The following is a 20,792-nucleotide window of genomic DNA, read 5'->3' as shown; positions in this document are numbered from 1 at the left end:
GGAAACCTAAAATGTCATCATCATCATCATCCGATGAAATCGATGAGAGATTGGACGAGGTTGTCGATGAAATCGTCGAGGATGCATATAATGACATAGTGGAGGCCCAACCGAATATGCAAAACACACGGGGTTATATTGAACGAGACCGTGAAGGGGGACACACCCGTTTAGTTAATGACTACTTCAGAGAGAATGCGACATACTCGGCACAATTCAGACGACGTTTCCGCATGAATAAGGGTTTATTCATGCGTATTGTCCTTGCCCTCCAGGAGAAGTTTGTATTCTTTCAACAAAGACCCGATGCAACCGGGAGGTTAGGTCATTCTCCGCTACAAAAATGTACGGCGGCTATTCGACTGCTTGCTTATGGTACTGGGGCTGACACGGTAGATGAATATCTCCGACTAGCTGAGACCTCAGCACTTTTGTGTTTACATAATTTCACTGACGGAATTATACAGTTATTCGGAGACGAGTATCTACGAGCACCCACACCGGATGATCTTCAACGACTACTCGACATTGGAGAGAAACGAGGGTTTCCTGGGATGATCGGGAGCATCGACTGTATGCATTGGGAGTGGAAAAATTGCCCGACCGCTTGGAAAGGACAGTACGCCCGTGGATCAGGAAAACCGACAATTGTCTTAGAGGCTGTAGCTTCCCAAGATCTTTGGATCTGGCACGCGTTTTTTGGACCTCCAGGTACCTTAAACGATATTAATGTCCTCGATCGATCTCCTCTTTTTGATGACATTTTAGAAGGTCGAGCTCCGCGGGTAAAGTACATGGTCAACGGACACATGTATAAGTTGGCGTACTACCTCACAGACGGTATATATCCAAAATGGTCAACCTTTATCCAATCCATCTCACTCCCTCAATCACCAAAACAAGAGTTATTTGCTAAACATCAAGAAGCAACCCGAAAAGATGTGGAGCGGGCTTTTGGAGTATTACAAGCGCGATTTGCGATTGTGAGAAACCCGGCTCTTACGTTGGACAAAGCAAAGATAGGGAAGATTATGAGAGCGTGTATCATACTACACAACATGATAGTCGAAGATGAACGGGATGGATACATTCGTTATGATATATCTGAATTTGAAGAAGGTGACGTCATGAGAAGTTCACAGGTGGAAACCGAGATTCCTACAATTCTCAATAATATTTTTCCCAGTCGGAATGATGTTCGAGATAGGAGAATACATGACCATCTGAAAAATGATTTAGTCGAGCATATTTGGAACAAATTTGGTGACGAGGATTAAAAATCATTCTATCTTTATGTTTAATTTGTGTTTCTTTAAAAAATTCCTTGGTTATGTTTAATTATAGTATCTTAATGTTTAATTAATGTATCTTTATGTTTAATTTGTGTTTCTTGATTTCTTTATTTTTATTGTTTTCATTTTTAATAGTTATATTTATATGTTTAATTATTATTTTTAAAGTTTATTTCTAGTAGTTGATGTTAAGTTATTCTATTTAATCATTCAATATATAAAAATTATATTTCACTAAACAATAAAAAAAAATATTTTTTTTATTCCTAAGGATTTCAACTTCGGGTTCACCATTGTACACACATTTTTCACAAGAGTCCTTAACTATTCAAAAAAAAAAAAAAAAAAAAAAAAGGGATATTTTATTCCTAAGGACTCCACAATGGGTATCACCATTGTGGATGCTCTTAGAGCATCCCCATTAGTGAACCTCCTCTTAGGGTTCAAATTTATAATTTTTTATTATTAATTTTTTTGTTTGATTTAAAAAAAAAATCGAACCAATCGCGGACCGCCACGTGTCATGGAGTCTGCGAAACAGTGATGAACTCGCCGGACACAGGTTTACTGGGGAGAGCTGGGGAGAACTAGGGAGAGGCAGGTTCATCACTGTATATTATTTTAATATTTTTTTTTCTGGAATATGTGTAAGCTCTCCATAAGTTTACTAATGGGAATGCTCTTATATAATTAAAAAAAAATTAAAAATCTTTTCCCAATGCAAGCAATAAACAATATCAAAATTTATAACATTTAACATAAGCATACTAATTGTTAATAAATTTATTAACCATTTTATTCATAGATATAATATTTATAATAGTACTAAACTGAATTTAAATTATGAATATTTATAATTTCTCGATAGGACCGAATCACATGTATATTTTTTAAAATTTGAAATATTTAAATTTATTCAAGTTATCTGATATTTTATCAAAAAAAATCCTAAAATGTGAATTTTATCCAAATTATTCAAAATTATCATAAGAATGGATACCGAACCTGAACTCAAAATTTTATTGGGTTCCTAACATTTTTATTCGAACAAAATCAAAAATTAGAATATCTAAATCAAAACCAAATCCATAAATAATCGAAAGGTTCTAATAGCTCTTGAACCAAAAATTGAACCACAACCGAACTAGAATCAAGCTGGAAAAAAAAATTAAAACTGAACAGAAAACCGAACGCTTTTGTCTAAACGTTTAGTGAACAAACAGGCGGGTTAATAAATTATCAACAAAAACTAATCTCGCGCTTTAAAAGCACGGGGCAAAATCTAATTTGACCTTAAAATTAGTTGTGTGACTGAGCTGACGCTTTCATTGAACTATTATGTATTCTTGCAATAGACTTTTTGAAATAAATGATCCAATTAAACCTTGTTTATTGTAGAAATATATCTTCTTCATCTCCATTATATATATATATTCAAAATTTCATAAAAGTTCGAACAAAATATTTCATTCTTTTATTGTCTAATCATTTTTTCGTTTATAGTTTTGAATTTATAATTTTTCTGTTTTTTTCTACAAATTTCGGCGATGAGCAACCAGTATTTATTTCTAGCGATCGAAGCATTGAAGATAAATGAAATTCCTTATTTACAAACATCATATGTCACAAATTTTGATTGTCATAGTTAGTCACACAGATAACCTGATCGAAAAGCATGTTTGCCAATTTTCGTCCACCTTAACAAAGTTCATGTTAAGAAAGTCCTTAGTCGATGTACATGGGCTCGGACGAAAAGTGGACTAATAACACTAACAGGTAAATACTAACAAATAAACATTACCACGTAGACTCTAGCACATATACACCGCCACAAAATAAACTACTGGATATCCGCATGGACACTTACAGAGGACATCCACATGGACACCATCACTTCAACTCTAGTTGGGCGGGTTTTTTTTAACCAAACTAAAAATTTCAGTTAGTTTGGTTCGAAAGTTCGGTAAAAAAATTTTGGTTTTTGGTTTGGTTCGGTAATTGTTTTTTTTTTAAATTAAAAATTCAAACAGTTCCAATTTTAACCAAAATTCTGAACTAATCAAACTAACCAAAATCCGAATCGAAATAACCGAACTAACCAAAATTACCAAACCAAGCTAACCAAATTCCGAATTGAAATAATCGAATTTTTTTGAATTTTTTAATTTTATACCAAAATTTTAACCGACCTAACCGCAACACAAAATACTTCGGTAAAAAATTTGAAACCGAACTAACTGAAAACCGAACCAAAATTTTTTCCTGTTCACTATGGTGACATTTTGACCGACCCAAACTAACCAAATTCCAGAATAACCTACCCAAAGTACCCAAATAAACCGAACCCGCATGCCTAAACTCTAGTTTATGACTCCTCATGAACTTTTGGATATATTTTTTGTTGTTGTGTCCGCATTACCTCATTTACCACTTTATCTTCAAATGAACATTAAACCTTACTTAATTTTATATTGTCTACGTTGAACACAAATAATCTTTTCGGGATCATGTTTCTATGTGATATTGCAGTACTATAACCTCTTTCATATATGCAAGTAGAAAAATATATTACCAATTACAGGCCTAACCTTAACCTCATTGTTTTCTACATACATTCAATATACAATGATCTCTCTTTTATTGTCTACAAGGTGAATACACATCTACACACATCACATGAAAGCTGTGATCAACAATTTTACTCCATCAATTCATTATCATATGTACATTAATCTCATTCAATCCTTCTCCCATGTTAAGCATCCCACCATAGTTGTATGCAGTTTGACGTCATTATCAAGAGCACAACCTGTCAACGAAATCCAAAGAAACGATTCAAGTTATTAGTTTCTTACAAAACACTCAGCTCATAGCTCAAGAACAAACATCAACATGTACGAAACAAAAGCAAAACATATAGTATCCATAAAACAAAACAGCTCATTGCTACATTTAGAATTTTGTTTTTCTTGAACATATAGTATGTTTACTCGTGATGAAATTATTGCACAAGGCAGCTAGTTAATGTAAAAGAACCTATGACTACTCGTGATGCTTAATTAATACGAAACAAAACATAAGATTTTATATCTTAAAAATTATACCAAAACCCAAAAACCCGAAAGCAAAAAGAAAATGAAACAAGCATCGAGTATATGTAAAAAGAGGAGTACCTCTGCTTGATTACTTGAGTTCTGTGATGGAGGAGACGATGATGATAGGAGAAGTATTTATAGGATCTGGGTTTCGGTTTTAAATCGAGGAAGAGAATCAGATACGATGTGCGAAAACAGTTGGAGATATCCGATAATTGGAGTTAGGAAATAATTGCGGTGAGGATATCTTGGGAGATCGTGATTTAGGAAAGGTTTCATGAATTCTCCCCTTGAAGATCAAGAGAAATCAAAATTCGATCTCGATAGGAAAAAAGGGGAGTAGGGTTAACCAGGGCCGGGTTTCGGGTGTAACCATTCGGTCTCTCGGGTTATATCCGATCCGACCCGACACCCGACATTATCAAACATTCAGGCCCATTCGTTTTTTTCTAAAGATCCGGTACTGACCCATACCATCTTAAACGGACCGGTAGGGGTTGTGGATGGGATTGGGATATGTTTTATTATTTTGGGTTGATATGAAATTGGTGTTTTATGCTATTTTGTTAATATGAAATATAACACTCTGGTTTGACTGTGAAAAGTAAATGGAGTACACCATTTGTTGTAAGAATGTTCATATTTTGTCTACATATTTATTGAACACAGTGAACGTATGCGGTTATTAAGTATGTGACGTGGAAGATGTGTTTTCTCTCATAAGATTACAGTTCGTGGTAAGTAACGGTCATACATGATGTTGTCAACGTCATCTCACTATGTTTCCTTCACCGGTTACTTATACGCCTAAGAGATAAAGCGAGCTTAGATCAAACTTAATTGTTAGATACTTTATTTTGTCAAAATCAATGGTCTGTAGTTAATTTCTATTTCAAACTTACTTATTTTGTAAATTCTTCGTTTAAACAAATTATAAATACACATATATAAAACGGGAAAAATATCTGGTTGATATATGATGACAATTACACTTAGCTGTTGATTGTAACAATTCAGAAGAACTTGACATAAATGATATTGATAGTCCTTTTATTTTTATATTTTCATGACAATCATATAAATCGAACACATGTAGATTCTTTAGCTCATATGAGTTTACTGTTCTTTTATCCATTTATTAAACTTAGCTCACAAAATTTTTGAATGTAGAAACGTATTAAACTGATGAGAATGGTACGATATTCAAAAGAGATGCAATGAACTAACCTCCAAAAAGAAAGAAAAAAAACTAACCTCCAGAACTTATAGAAATATATCAAACCTAAACCAGAATTTCGGATAGCTACTTGCCTATTTGTTTCTCATTTTAATAGATGAAGAAAATATGTTTTACCAAAAATAAAATTTCTTTTTTATAACGAAATTTCACATATAAATAAAACAAATACAATATAGAGTAGTTGTAGTCTTGTAGATCACTCTATATATTAATTAATATGATATCAAATCCGTAAAATTTTATATTTTCCATAGTAAAAACTTACAGAAATTTATTTCATTATCGATGAAATAAATTCCTAATTTTAACAAGATATTTAATTTAGAAACTGAAAGCTGTATGGCTGAAAAGGAAGTGGGGACCGGGGACGTCACGTGGGATGCACAATCGAAAGAAATACAACAGTGTGCCTTTGTAATGGTTTCATAAACGAGAGTGAGAGAGATTCTCAAGAAGATAATTTTTAAAGAGAAAGAGTTACAACTTTTTTTTTTTTTTAAAGAGTTACAACTTTAGGGTACAATGTGTATCTGTCACACTGTACTCTTGTTACTTTTATTAATTATGTAACATAATAATAATTACCTTTTTTGAAAAGTGAAAAGATTATGGAACATAATTATCCCACTTCATATCTTGGCTTTCCTTACTTTGATATGTAATGACACGAACAATAATACCTTAAATGTAGTATTTATACAGTAGGTTATTATTATTAGTATTTTTCTTTTAAAATAATAATAATAATAATAATAAACTATTGTATAAATACTACATTTAAGAGAGCAAAATTTCATTAATTTCTCAAATGGGCATCATTACAATTACATACAAGCTAAGAGAGCAAAATTCAGTACAACCATAATCCATTAATTTAGTAGCATTAAATCATCGGTCATACATCTAAGTTGTGGGCGCAACTCCGGAGCATTCCATCATCACCACCTCACCAGGTTAATCCGGGAGGGAGCTCTCGCATCCCACTCTCTTCTTAGCTTAAGCAACTGTAGACACTTAATATATAAGACAAGAACACCATACTTACAGAAGTCGGATTTGAGATACCATCAACTTTAATGTCTTGAATGATTCATAACATGCACAATAAGGAACGATCAACACCACCTCCATTTATCAAGGATAAACATTGATGCTGGGATGCATTACCGATGCTGGGATGCATTACCCAATCATAAAGAGCCATCATCGGATATACACGAATCAGAGATAGACCGACTTCTCAAACTCCAATGCCAAATGCCCATCTCCGATAACCGAAGAAGGGTCCATGATGTGACAGTTAAACGCAATTCTGGTGGCAAAATAGAGAAGCCATGAAGATGAAGAACCCGAATCAAGCCCTCAAATGAAAGTTGTTGCTTCCGGTAGAGAGAGAAGACAAAGAACTTTAGGTAGAGAGCAAAATAAGGCAAGAAGGTTGATGAGCAACGATTCACCACAGCCATAGACGACTAGACGAATCTGAAGCTTCCCACACCTCCAAACATGGACATCAGACCACAGTTACCACCACAAAGTAGAAGACCAGGATCTGCACACGCCACCGAGTCATGGAATCTCCAGCGTTACCTTAAGCGAGGACGAGGAGAACTGCCCATCCAAGACGCCTCGAGACAAGCCGCTACAACATCGCCCACCGCTACACTACTCAGATCGCCACCAAGATGCCTCGACTCTCAGAAAAGAGATACAAGGAGAACACGACCGCACACAAAACCCACAAACTGAGACAGAGTTTTGCTTCCCCACCTTCTTCCGTATAAAGTAGTTTTTAAATTACCGTATAACCATTATAAAGCTTATGACCATATGAAGTGGGACTTTATTAAGCGCTAATGCAGAAATTGAGATTCTCGTCCACTTATATCGATTGGATTATACAATATATAACGTTAACTAACTATAAGGTATTCATGAAAACATAACATAGAGAGAACATTACTCTTATAAGGTATTCATGAAAGCGTAACAAAGAGAGACCATTACTTTTGAAAAAAAAATTACATTAAGGAGATTCTTTGTCTCATTTTATATTTATTCTTTAAATGGAAGCATTCGTTATCCTTCTTAATCTTGCAAAGAACCAAAGGAAGATAACGGGATGTGTGTTTCACGCGTTAGCCTTTCTTTTATAAGGCGGAGCTCGTGAACTTGAAGAAGTTATGAAAGTAATGAGGAAATATGGAAAAGCATCAGATCAATATATAAACTTTGATAAATCATCCTTACTCTTTGGCAAGAGAGTACCTGTAATTGTAAGTCAATTAATTAAGGACACTCTTTGAATCCAAAATAAAAAAAGAGGAATGGATTCATACCTAGGTATTCCAGGCAGACTACAAAACATAGTAAATGGATAAACGGAGAGATGGGTATCACAAGGTGAAAAAGAAGTGCTAGTTAAATCTATACTATTAGCTTTTCCGTCTTATGTCATGTTTAGTTTTTTACTTCAATTGGAGATCTGCGAATACCTTGTGAGTGCTACTGCACGATTCTGGTGGAGTTCAAACCCCCATAAATGTAATTTATTGGGCAAAATGGAAAAACTATTATCAAGAGAAGAGGCAGACATTGGTTTCAGAATGATAGATGAGTCTAATCTAGCCTTGTTGACAAAATCACTGTGGAGATTGATATAACCAGACTCTCTTTTAGCCCATGTTTTACATGGCAAATACTATAAATTTAGTTTGGCTTTGCGTGCTATTGACGTTGATATCCCTTCATACGTCGGGACTAGCCTTTCAGCTTGAAAACCTCTACTGCTACTAGGGATTAGACAGAAGATCCATTCGAATTTTGAGGTAAAATCATAGGATGATCCTTGGAACACGACTTCACCTGCAAGGCCAGTCATGCCAAATGTCCCGGTGGTCCATCCCAAGATGACATTCAGTGAATTTATAACAGTAGATTCAAAAGAATGGGATGTCAAAATGCTTGAGAACTTCGTTGCGCAAGAAAGTATACCTTTGATTGGCCATAAGCCAATCTTTACAACGTGATTCTTACTCCTGGAGCTTCAATAAAAGTGGCAGGTATACTGTTAAGTCAGGATATTTGGATGGACAAACATATATTTAAGGGTGAAGAAAATGTTGTTTACACTGAACCAAGTATTATGAAGCTCAAAGTCTTTGCTTGGAAAGTAAAGGCACCGCAAAAAATCCGTCATCTTATATAGCAGTTACTCACAAGACATGTAGCAGTCACAAAAAAACTTGAATCGTCGCTATATGCGATGTGATAATATTTGTCCAAAGTGTGGGGATCCAGATGAGTTAGTAACTCATGCTATCTTTAAATGTCAACCATCAATTCAAGCATGGGCTCTTGCGGCTACACCGTCTCATCCAAATACATTTTCTTTGTCCAACATATATACTAATATAGACTATCTTTTCTAGAGGAAAAATAGTTTTGAAGATCAAGAAATGGACAAACACCCTTATTGGTATCTCTAGAAAACAACTAATAATAAACTATTCAGAATGATAGATAGAGATCCACTTAAACTAATCAGATATGCAGAAGGAGAAGGCCAAACATGGTTCACAGCAAAGCAGACAGAGATTGGGTTGACTACATCCCCAGCAATAGCATCTCAAGTCTTATCCTTTGAGAATATATGCATGTTGGACGGTTTTTGGACCTCCACATCGATTTTCATTGGATGCAGATTGGTTTGGAAAGATTGCACTGAACAAACACAACTCGTGGGTACAAGAAATCAAAGAAGAAGAGAATCTGCCTTGCATTCAAATTGGAAGCTCTATAATGGGCAATGGACAGCATGTTGCATCATTCGATATGTCAACATTTTGGGACAAACTGTAAGGATTTGATAGAGATTATAAAGGAACCTCAGGCATAGCCGACTTTTTCGACATAGCTGAAGGAGATACAAGAACCGAAGAAAAGATTCCACGATTTCAGGCTATTCTACATTTTCATAGGACAAAATGAAACTACTGATTTTTTAGCTAGAACTGCAAGGTCTTTCTATAACCCTCTTTGTTTCGTTAGTTGCTATATTCCGGTCTAGTTATCTAGAACACCTTAAGTCTGAGTAAGATAATAGTCTTTGGACACGTCAAAAAAATATTTTTGAAATTTTATTTGTATGTCAACATTATATTATTTCATAAATTCATTAAAAATATTTTATCGGGAACGTTGTTATACATTTTCGTTACATATATTTAATAAATTTTCTAATTTTATTTTGAAAAATATACATTATAAAGAATTTTTTATTATAAAGAACTTTGTTAGTCATAAACCATTAACATATTCTGTCTCTATCTTAGATATACTTTTTTTTTGTCCTTTTGTAAAATCTACAAGCTTTCAATATAGTTGAGATTCATACACTATACACTAGAACCTCAATAAATTAATCCTCGATAAATTAATAATCTCTATAAATTAATAAATTTTGTTGGTCCCAACTTGGACCGGTTCAAAATTTAACACAAATCGATAAAAATAATACAATAATAAATTTTTAGAAACTTCTATGTAAACATATGGTCCCATTAAAATTATAAATTAACAATTTATATGTATCCATATTTTATATAAGTAAGAACATATTATTATATGGATTGTTTATATTCACAATGGAATTATCTTTATATATTTTTAACACTTAACATATTTTTGATGAGATTTAGTAATATTATATCTAAAACCACATTTAAATTCTATGCAATCTATATTATATGCACCAAATAATATAATAAAATTAATATAAATGTAAAATTTCAAAAATAACAATTAATGTCTATACACTAAAATCAAATATTTTTCTTATCTTAAAATATGAAATCTAAATAAGGAAACTATTATAAATTAATATATCTATAAATTAATAAAATTTCAAAGTGTCAATATTATTAATTTGTAGAGGTTCTACTGTATTTACTTGCACAATTTTTTGTTAATACTCATCTATATTATTAAAGTAGAATCCTTACCAGGATTCTGCTCTTACTTTTTTAAATTATTTACAATCTTATGCCATTGGAGAATATTCTGAAATTTACAAAAGTAAATTAAAAAGGTAACTTAAAACTAAAACAATACATAACTAAGGACAACTAATTTAAAGAGATGTATTTGAAAGTGCTTTCCCACATCGACACCTATATGTGACTGAAACTAGAAACAATACAAATCTATACATTCTCTTTCCGTTGACAAAAAAAAAAAAAAAAATACATTCTCTTTCCGAAAATTTTATTAAGTTGGGCAAAACTTCCACAATTCTTTTCTATATAAAATATTGAAATGTTAGTTTCTTTCTTAGCCACAGGGAGGTAGCTCTGAGTTGCGGGTGCTTGAGAGATGGGAAGTGCGATGGGAATGGCAGACAGTTTTGTTAACTTCGGTTGCTTGTGTATTAAGGTACTCTCTGAACAATATCCCCTAATAAGTTCAAACAGAATAATTCAAAGTTCAAACAAATTAGATTGCGAATCTAAAATTTCATGTAATCTTCAACCAACTAAACTGATTACTTTTTCTGAAAATATTCATGAAGGTATTCAAATCGTTTTTTTTTTTTTGAAAAAAAGGTATTCAAATCTTTAACCTAATCATTTATATTTATTAAATAATCTCCAAAAATATATTCACTTAGAATTATATGACAAGTAAGATATTGTAGATTCACAAATACATTATAAATAAATGTAAAAAATTATAGTGTTTAGGGCTGTGCGTCAGAAGCCCATTTAAACCTTAGAGCATCCCCATTAGTGAACCTCCTCTTGGGGTTCAAATTTATAATTTTTTATTATTAATTTTTTTGTTTGATTTAAAAAAAAATCGAACCAATCGCGGACCGCCACGTGTCATGGAGTCTGCGAAACAGTGATGAACTCGCCGGACACAGGTTTACTGGGGAGAGCTGGGGAGAACTAGGGAGAGGCAGGTTCATCACTGTATATTATTTTAATATTTTTTTTTCTGGAATATGTGTAAGCTCTCCATAAGTTTACTAATGGGAATGCTCTTATATAATTAAAAAAAAATTAAAAATCTTTTCCCAATGCAAGCAATAAACAATATCAAAATTTATAACATTTAACATAAGCATACTAATTGTTAATAAATTTATTAACCATTTTATTCATAGATATAATATTTATAATAGTACTAAACTGAATTTAAATTATGAATATTTATAATTTCTCGATAGGACCGAATCACATGTATATTTTTTAAAATTTGAAATATTTAAATTTATTCAAGTTATCTGATATTTTATCAAAAAAAATCCTAAAATGTGAATTTTATCCAAATTATTCAAAATTATCATAAGAATGGATACCGAACCTGAACTCAAAATTTTATTGGGTTCCTAACATTTTTATTCGAACAAAATCAAAAATTAGAATATCTAAATCAAAACCAAATCCATAAATAATCGAAAGGTTCTAATAGCTCTTGAACCAAAAATTGAACCACAACCGAACTAGAATCAAGCTGGAAAAAAAAATTAAAACTGAACAGAAAACCGAACGCTTTTGTCTAAACGTTTAGTGAACAAACAGGCGGGTTAATAAATTATCAACAAAAACTAATCTCGCGCTTTAAAAGCACGGGGCAAAATCTAATTTGACCTTAAAATTAGTTGTGTGACTGAGCTGACGCTTTCATTGAACTATTATGTATTCTTGCAATAGACTTTTTGAAATAAATGATCCAATTAAACCTTGTTTATTGTAGAAATATATCTTCTTCATCTCCATTATATATATATATATTCAAAATTTCATAAAAGTTCGAACAAAATATTTCATTCTTTTATTGTCTAATCATTTTTTCGTTTATAGTTTTGAATTTATAATCTTTCTGTTTTTTTCTACAAATTTCGGCGATGAGCAACCAGTATTTATTTCTAGCGATCGAAGCATTGAAGATAAATGAAATTCCTTATTTACAAACATCATATGTCACAAATTTTGATTGTCATAGTTAGTCACACAGATAACCTGATCGAAAAGCATGTTTGCCAATTTTCGTCCACCTTAACAAAGTTCATGTTAAGAAAGTCCTTAGTCGATGTACATGGGCTCGGACGAAAAGTGGACTAATAACACTAACAGGTAAATACTAACAAATAAACATTACCACGTAGACTCTAGCACATATACACCGCCACAAAATAAACTAATGGATATCCGCATGGACACTTACAGAGGACATCCACATGGACACCATCACTTCAACTCTAGTTGGGCGGGTTTTTTTTAACCAAACTAAAAATTTCAGTTAGTTTGGTTCGAAAGTTCGGTAAAAAAATTTTGGTTTTTGGTTTGGTTCGGTAATTGTTTTTTTTTAAATTAAAAATTCAAACAGTTCCAATTTTAACCAAAATTCTGAACTAATCAAACTAACCAAAATCCGAATCGAAATAACCGAACTAACCAAAATTACCAAACCAAGCTAACCAAATTCCGAATTGAAATAATCGAATTTTTTTGAATTTTTTAATTTTATACCAAAATTTTAACCGACCTAACCGCAACACAAAATACTTCGGTAAAAATTTGAAACCGAACTAACTGAAAACCGAACCAAAATTTTTTCCTGTTCACTATGGTGACATTTTGACCGACCCAAACTAACCAAATTCCAGAATAACCTACCCAAAGTACCCAAATAAACCGAACCCGCATGCCTAAACTCTAGTTTATGACTCCTCATGAACTTTTGGATATATTTTTTGTTGTTGTGTCCGCATTACCTCATTTACCACTTTATCTTCAAATGAACATTAAACCTTACTTAATTTTATATTGTCTACGTTGAACACAAATAATCTTTTCGGGATCATGTTTCTATGTGATATTGCAGTACTATAACCTCTTTCATATATGCAAGTAGAAAAATATATTACCAATTACAGGCCTAACCTTAACCTCATTGTTTTCTACATACATTCAATATACAATGATCTCTCTTTTATTGTCTACAAGGTGAATACACATCTACACACATCACATGAAAGCTGTGATCAACAATTTTACTCCATCAATTCATTATCATATGTACATTAATCTCATTCAATCCTTCTCCCATGTTAAGCATCCCACCATAGTTGTATGCAGTTTGACGTCATTATCAAGAGCACAACCTGTCAACGAAATCCAAAAACTAATTGCCAAACAACTATGATTCTCGTCGAATAATGTTCAATTGTTTGCTTGGAAACATATAACGTTTAGAGATAGTAGTGTCCAAAATCTAAGAGGGTGTCCACCAACCATTGATCACATAACATATATTCTTGGAGACTGACTGTTTAGTCATCATAGCATGTATGAGCTTACAGGAGGATAACACTCACTTAAGCGCTTTGAGCTGGAAACATTTTTTTTCGAAATGGAACTCTTTATGGAACTCAAACTCCTCAGTCCCCTCCATCGGATAACACACCTTTAATAGAAATTTGATTTTCGAGTAAATTATTAAGGAGCTTCATGTCCCAAACATCTACTAAGCAAGCACATGTGCAAAGAAATCCACAAAAATCAATATTAATTAGTTCGATCCAAATAGAAGAACAACTAGGAAGAACACACAAAAAATAGGAAAATAATTTATATCAATGTACTTGTATTTTCCAAAACGAATTTGACGACTATTAACATACCTTCCATCTTGATGACTTTCGATTTACACCGTCGTGTTCAGCTAATCTTCTGCGGTATAGATATAAGTTTATAGCGTCTTTTCATCTCAATCAGTATTTTTTTTCTTATCGGTAGATAATGAAAGGAAAAAAATTAAGGTAAAAATAGCAAGAATTAGCTAGAAGAATATAATAATCGAGTGGTTGACAAAAAAAAAGAATATAATAATCAAGTGGTCTAGAATTAAAACGAATTGTTGAAACAAAAAAAACAGTTGAAAAATATTCTACTTTGGTTACTTTTATGAAGAGATTCAAGGGACACAATGAACTTTCACGCAAAATAAAATATCTGTTTTTGTATAAGTGTTTTAAATTAGGCGAAGTGAGAAGTACATTTTAAATAAGAAACTCTTTCTAACATAATAATTAACAAAAAATAATGTATTAATCGTTAGTAAAATAATAATGTTTAATAATGTAGAAAAAAATAAAGAATATTTATTATGAAACGGAAAAGTAGTACATATACAATGTTAAATAAAATCTAAAAGAGTATTAAAATATACTCAATACTTCCACTAAACTCAGTTGACTAACCTAATCTTTCACATACATTTTAACAAAACAAGAAATTCTTCACATTATATTATACATTCCGAAAATCTACTATATATCAAATCCGTACAATCTATGGGAAAAAGAAACCCACAAAACTAGAAGGGAAAATGGTATATTATGAATTACATTCTTATTCGGCTATCCACGTTGACAAAGCTAAAAAGACTCATAATATTATTATATTTTCTATTTTTCTTTAAATTATTATTTTTTAACATGAATGGGAACTACTAGACTTATGATTTCTCGTGTCGGCCATTATAAATAGGTTAACGATTTGTCAGAAGATAACTTGAATCGAACGTGTATTGCCAAACGAATATATTATACTATTGTTCTTTGCACGATTAAAGGGAAACATAAAATCGAAGAATAGAGTAAACCAATAAGGTTGCAATCCCTTATATATTAATTGAGGAACATTTGAAAAGATGTAACCTCAATTTTGTATTAATTAAAAGAGGCCCCAATGTATAGGTGGCACTCAATTAGGTAGTCAATTACATTCAATTACAAAATAAGTGGGTCCACATTCGATTTTTATATGTTGTTAGATACATAAGTTGGTCAAACTATATGATATAATGATATGATATGATATTTTCTTTCCTTAAATAAAACCTACGGAATTACCATAAATGACTAATATATATATGACAATTAATGAGTTTAATAATAAAGATTTGATAACAATGTATATCTCCTCCATCATTTTTTGTTTAATTTTATATTATTAAAATAAATTAAACAATCAAATTAGCTATAAAAATAAAATTTAGATTTTTTCGTATATGTTATATTTTGAATTTTTAAAAACGACAATAAATGACTAAAACTATTAAAATTATTATGTTAAAAATTAATGATCAATGGTTTAACATTTTTATTATAAGAAGATACACATGATTTTAAAACCATATGAGTAAAAAATATCATTTAATAATAAAATATATATATATATATATATTAAACACTATATACCATAAGATTACATAAATATTTTAATATTAAAACTTTCAATGAATTTTCAAGAACATTTATAAATTATAAACTTATTAAAAATTTCAGATTGAAAATTTTGTTATCGATGATTTAAATATTTTGTTATAAAACGATATGAACGATCATAGAACCGTATGATTATAAATTCTTATTTAATAAATAACTATACAAAATATACTATTCCTAGAAAAATAGGTTGGTCCATCTTAACTTATATTACACTTTTTATTAAACTAACTATCGAATTGATAAATAACGTACCAAAAAATGTTTTGCACTTTCCTTAAATAAAAGCTACGAAATTACCTAATATGATTAACGTATATGTGAAAATTAATTATAATGAATAATAAATATTTGATAACAATTTTTGTATCTTAGTTCTTTTTTTAATTTTATATTATTAAAATATATTTAAAAATCACATTAAATATATAATAAAAACATTTATATTTTTCTTATATGTTATATTTTGAATTTTTCAAAACGTCTATAAATTATTAGAAATTTGAAGATCCCCACTCTGAAAATTTTGTGATCAATAGATTATTTTTTTTGTCATAATAAGTTACAAATGATCATAAAATTGTATTAATATGAACTTTTATTTAATATTATAAGAAGATACACATTATTTTAAAACCATATGAGTAAAAAATATCATTTAATAATAAAACATATATATTTATATATATATATATAGATTATACTATATACCATAAGATTACATAAATATTTTAATATTAAAACTTTCAATGAATTTTCAAAAACATTTATAAATTATAAACTTATTAAAGATTTCACATTGAAAATTTTGTTATCGATGATTTAAATATTCAGTTATAAAATGATATGAATGATCATAGAACTGTATGATTATAAATTCTCATTTAATAAATGACTATATAAAATATACTATTCTTAGAAAAATAGGTTGGTCCATCTTGACTTACATTATATTTTTTATTAAACTAACTATCGAATTGATAAATAATCTACCAAATTTTTTTTGCACTTTCCTTAATTAGAAGCTACGAAATTACCTAATATGATTAACGTATATATGAAAATTAATTATTATGAATAATAAATATTTGATAACAATTTTGGTATCTTAGTTCTTTTTTTAATTTTATATTATTGAAAGATATTAAAAAATCACATTAAATATATAATAAAAACATTTATATTTTTTCTTATATGTTATATTTGAATTTTTCAAAACGTCTATATATTATTAGAAATTTGAATATTCCCACTCTGAAAATTTTGTGATCAATAGATTATTTTTTTGTTATAATAAGTTACAAATGATCATAAAATATAACGCATATGAATTTTTATTTAATAAATATTCAAACTAAATAATATATATATATATATATATATATATATATATATATATATATATATATATATATATATATAAACACTAATGATTTAAAGCAACAAGATTGGCTGATCAATTTAGTCGTCCAGTTGAAATCTTTCAAAAGTATGTGAAAGACTAAAGTCAAAGTAAATATGGATATAGAATAGTAGTTATATTTTACTAACCAAATACCGAAAAAAACCGAACCGAACCGAAACCAACCCGATATCCGGATTAATCCAAATGAAGCCAAACTATTGTTTCATTCTCCAAAATATAATAAAAATAATAACTTAATCCCGCGCAAGGCGCGGATCTTATCCTAGTTGAAAAGTAAAGGCTGTGCATAATCCACATCCGTATAACTTTGTTATACTTTTTTTTTATGTTATTCATGGTCATGGAATCGCTTTCTATTTTTAATTCATTTAATTATTTTCTGTAATTGAGTGCTATAATGATATATGTATCTTGTACAAAATACAATACGATTTAGTGACTGAACGCTTACCCTATAGTTATCCCCCTATATATTTAAAAAAAAGTCACTTTAGTGATTTCTGCTGACATGACATTAATATAAAGCTTCTCAAAAATATTGTTATAATTCTATTGTTTTTTTGAATTTTACTTTTCATTTATTTTAATCAATCGCTTATGTAGAGAAGCCCAAAACTATTGTCGATTTCGTTAAGCCCATATATAGCTAGGGCATTATCGATTTAGTTTAGCCTTGAGTATCCGTTCGGGTCGGCTATTTCGGATTTTCGGGTATTTCGGTATAGAGATATAGAACCCGTTCGGGTATTTCTGTACTTCGGGTCGGGTTTGGGTATTTTTAGTTCGGATTCGGTTATTTCGGATCTGGTTCGGATATTTAAATTTTGAAAAAAAAATTAAAATTTTCATTTCTCAAGTTTCTTATATTTAAAAATATAACTTTCAGTTAACTAATTTTTTATTTTTAATTGATTGAATAGTTAATAGATTTGGACATAACATTTTAAAACTAAAAAGACATTAATTTAGTTATTTTTTAAAAATATCGGATGTAACTTTTTGTTAATTTTTGAAATGAAAAACTTGACATGCATTTTAAGTGAGTAACAAATCATTTTTTTCCGTAATTGTATGTATATCATATGAACTTAAAGTATGTGTAGTATCAATATAAATATTTTATATAAAATGAGAGATGTAAACTAGAAATATAAGGTTAATTATATATATGTTCGGTTATCTTCGGATATCCATTCGGGTTCGGGTATTATCCGTTCGGGTTCAGGTATCTAATCTCTCCTTATTCAATACCCGTTCGGGTAGTTTGCTACTTCGGTTTGGATTTCGGTTCGGGTTTTTCGGATCGGGTTCGGGTGCCACTTCGGATATCGGGTAAAGTGCCCACCCCTACTAATTAGGTTGTTTGTTTTTAATAATTTACCTTTCTAATATGGATTACTTGCCCATGTTGAATCATTAAATATGCAAATAACTTATTGACAAAATTTATTTTTAATAACTTACCTTTCTAATATAGATTACTTGCGCAAATTGAAATCATTAAATATGCAAATCACGTATTCACAATATGGATTACTTGCGCAAGTTGAAATCATTAAATTTTATCGATTTAGTTTACCCTTGGGCAAGATTTAGAATTAAGACAAATATTAAAAACTTTCCTTATTATTCAAACGGTAAACTTGCGCATGTTGATATCATATTTATTACATTGGTTACAAAATATTTTAATGTTTCTAATTAGGTTGTTTGTTTTTAATAACTTACCTTTCTAATATGGATTACTTGCGCAAGTTAAAATCATATCATATGCAAATCATTTTTTGACAATACACATTTAATATCTTTCTTTAAACGATTTTATTATTTATTGTGCAAAATATTATGCGTCATTAATATGAGAAATAACTCGACTGTATATATATATGAGACATCTAAGGTCTTAAAATACAAACATTCTCTTTTCATTCTTTAAAATATTATTCACAAATCTCTCCTCTCATGCTATTAAGGTATTACGACGATGATGCTTGTGTGCTAAGAAAAATGTGTTTAGACGCAAAAGCTCCTCATCTTTAGAACCATGAACTCAACTCTTTGTGTCTTGTCTCCAGAAAGCATGTCTGGTCTATATTTTCCATGTGTTGAATACAGGTAATGATAATATGGTCTTCCTTTTTTTATATGTAGACCAGGTCGTGAGAGTGATAGTGATCCAGAAAACTTTGATTGAACATGCTGAGAAGCTTCGCCAAGTTAAAACAGTTCTTGAAGAGGTTCTTTAGTACTTTCTCTTTTTTTGTTGAATATTGTCCGGGGAAAGTATTACATAGTATCATTTAGTAATACTATCTTATATCATTTTTTTGTTGAATATCAATACTATTAAAAGGGAAGGAGTCTAAAAAAATCTACCTATAAAAGTTGTTTGGACCCTTTCATTTAACTTATTATTTTTTGGTCTTACCTTAAGTTTATACTAACAATATGTTACCATATATTTCTCTAACAATAATTTAGTCAATTGTTTTATTTATTTAAATCTCACTCCTAAATCCTAATCATTACTATTACTATATTTATCATTTTGATTTTTAATCGTAAAAGCATTGAAACTAATGTTTTATATCATCACTTTTATCATATAATATATGATTTAAAGCAAGATAAATTAAAAGACATATATGTGTACATTCTAACTTTCTCTTTCGTTTATAATAAAGTAATAACATCATATATAAACTTTCCCACTAAAATCTCATATCATATACTAAACTTTCAACCGTCTATAGTTTGATAATATTTTCATATTTAAAAATAATTTTTCTGAATATTCATGTTACCTTCACAAAAATAAAGAAATTCTTTGGTTCTATTAAAGTTAACCTGACTTCACGATATCAGTATTGATTATTCAAGATTTTGAAAATTATTTATTTAGATATTATACTTTTATATACGTTTCACTTAAAATGAATCAATACTATTAAAAAGGAAAGAGTTTTAAAAAATCTAATATAAAAAAGTTGTTGGAGTTATGTATAACTATTTATTATTTTTCTTATAATACATTAATCATTCTAAACATACAATATTTTAAATATTTTTAACAGATCTTAATATTTTTTCTTATGATACATTTACACAGAAAAATATTTCATCAACCATGTTTTTGTACAATAACGTTAAAAATCTATATCAAAAGATTGTTGGACCTGATATGGATGTAATGGCTCCACATCTGTTCGGGTATTTAAGATCCTAAAAGAATTTGAAATATATGAAAAATCTGAAAAATATCTGAAACACGAAAAGTATTTGAAACTCCAAACAAATACCAAAAAATTTAAATACCTAAAAATTTAAAATCTTATTCAAAATCTGACACGATGAACTGAAAAATACCCATAATTTTATCCAAATACCAAATTTTTTTTTTAATTTGAAAAATTTACCTGAAATCAAAACTCTAATCGTAAAC

At 30.1% G+C, this 20,792-nt stretch overlaps 1 protein-coding gene and 1 long non-coding RNA gene across 2 annotated transcripts; one reads left to right on the top strand and one right to left on the bottom strand.

Moving 5' to 3' along the window:
* Positions 1 to 11: 11 nt before the first annotated feature.
* On the top strand, positions 12 to 1,277 carry LOC125604744. Its single transcript, XM_048774944.1, has 2 exons — positions 12 to 573; positions 712 to 1,277. Exons 1-2 carry the CDS (start codon positions 12 to 14, stop codon positions 1,275 to 1,277), a joined length of 1,128 nt encoding a protein of 375 aa, XP_048630901.1.
* A 2,054-nt stretch (positions 1,278 to 3,331) lies between these two features.
* Positions 3,332 to 14,748, bottom strand: LOC125604748. The gene is made up of 3 exons (XR_007336424.1): positions 14,317 to 14,748; positions 13,798 to 14,159; positions 3,332 to 4,101 (listed from the first exon to the last, which is right to left on the bottom strand). It is a non-coding gene; the product is annotated as an uncharacterized LOC125604748 (long non-coding RNA).
* Positions 14,749 to 20,792: the final 6,044 nt, after the last annotated feature.

This window comes from Brassica napus, unplaced genomic scaffold, assembly GCF_020379485.1.
Source record: "Brassica napus cultivar Da-Ae unplaced genomic scaffold, Da-Ae ScsIHWf_617;HRSCAF=912, whole genome shotgun sequence".
Lineage (NCBI taxonomy): Eukaryota > Viridiplantae > Streptophyta > Magnoliopsida > Brassicales > Brassicaceae > Brassica > Brassica napus.
The sequence above is the reverse complement of the archived record's forward strand: the minus strand, read 5'-3'. Positions and strand labels throughout refer to the sequence as shown.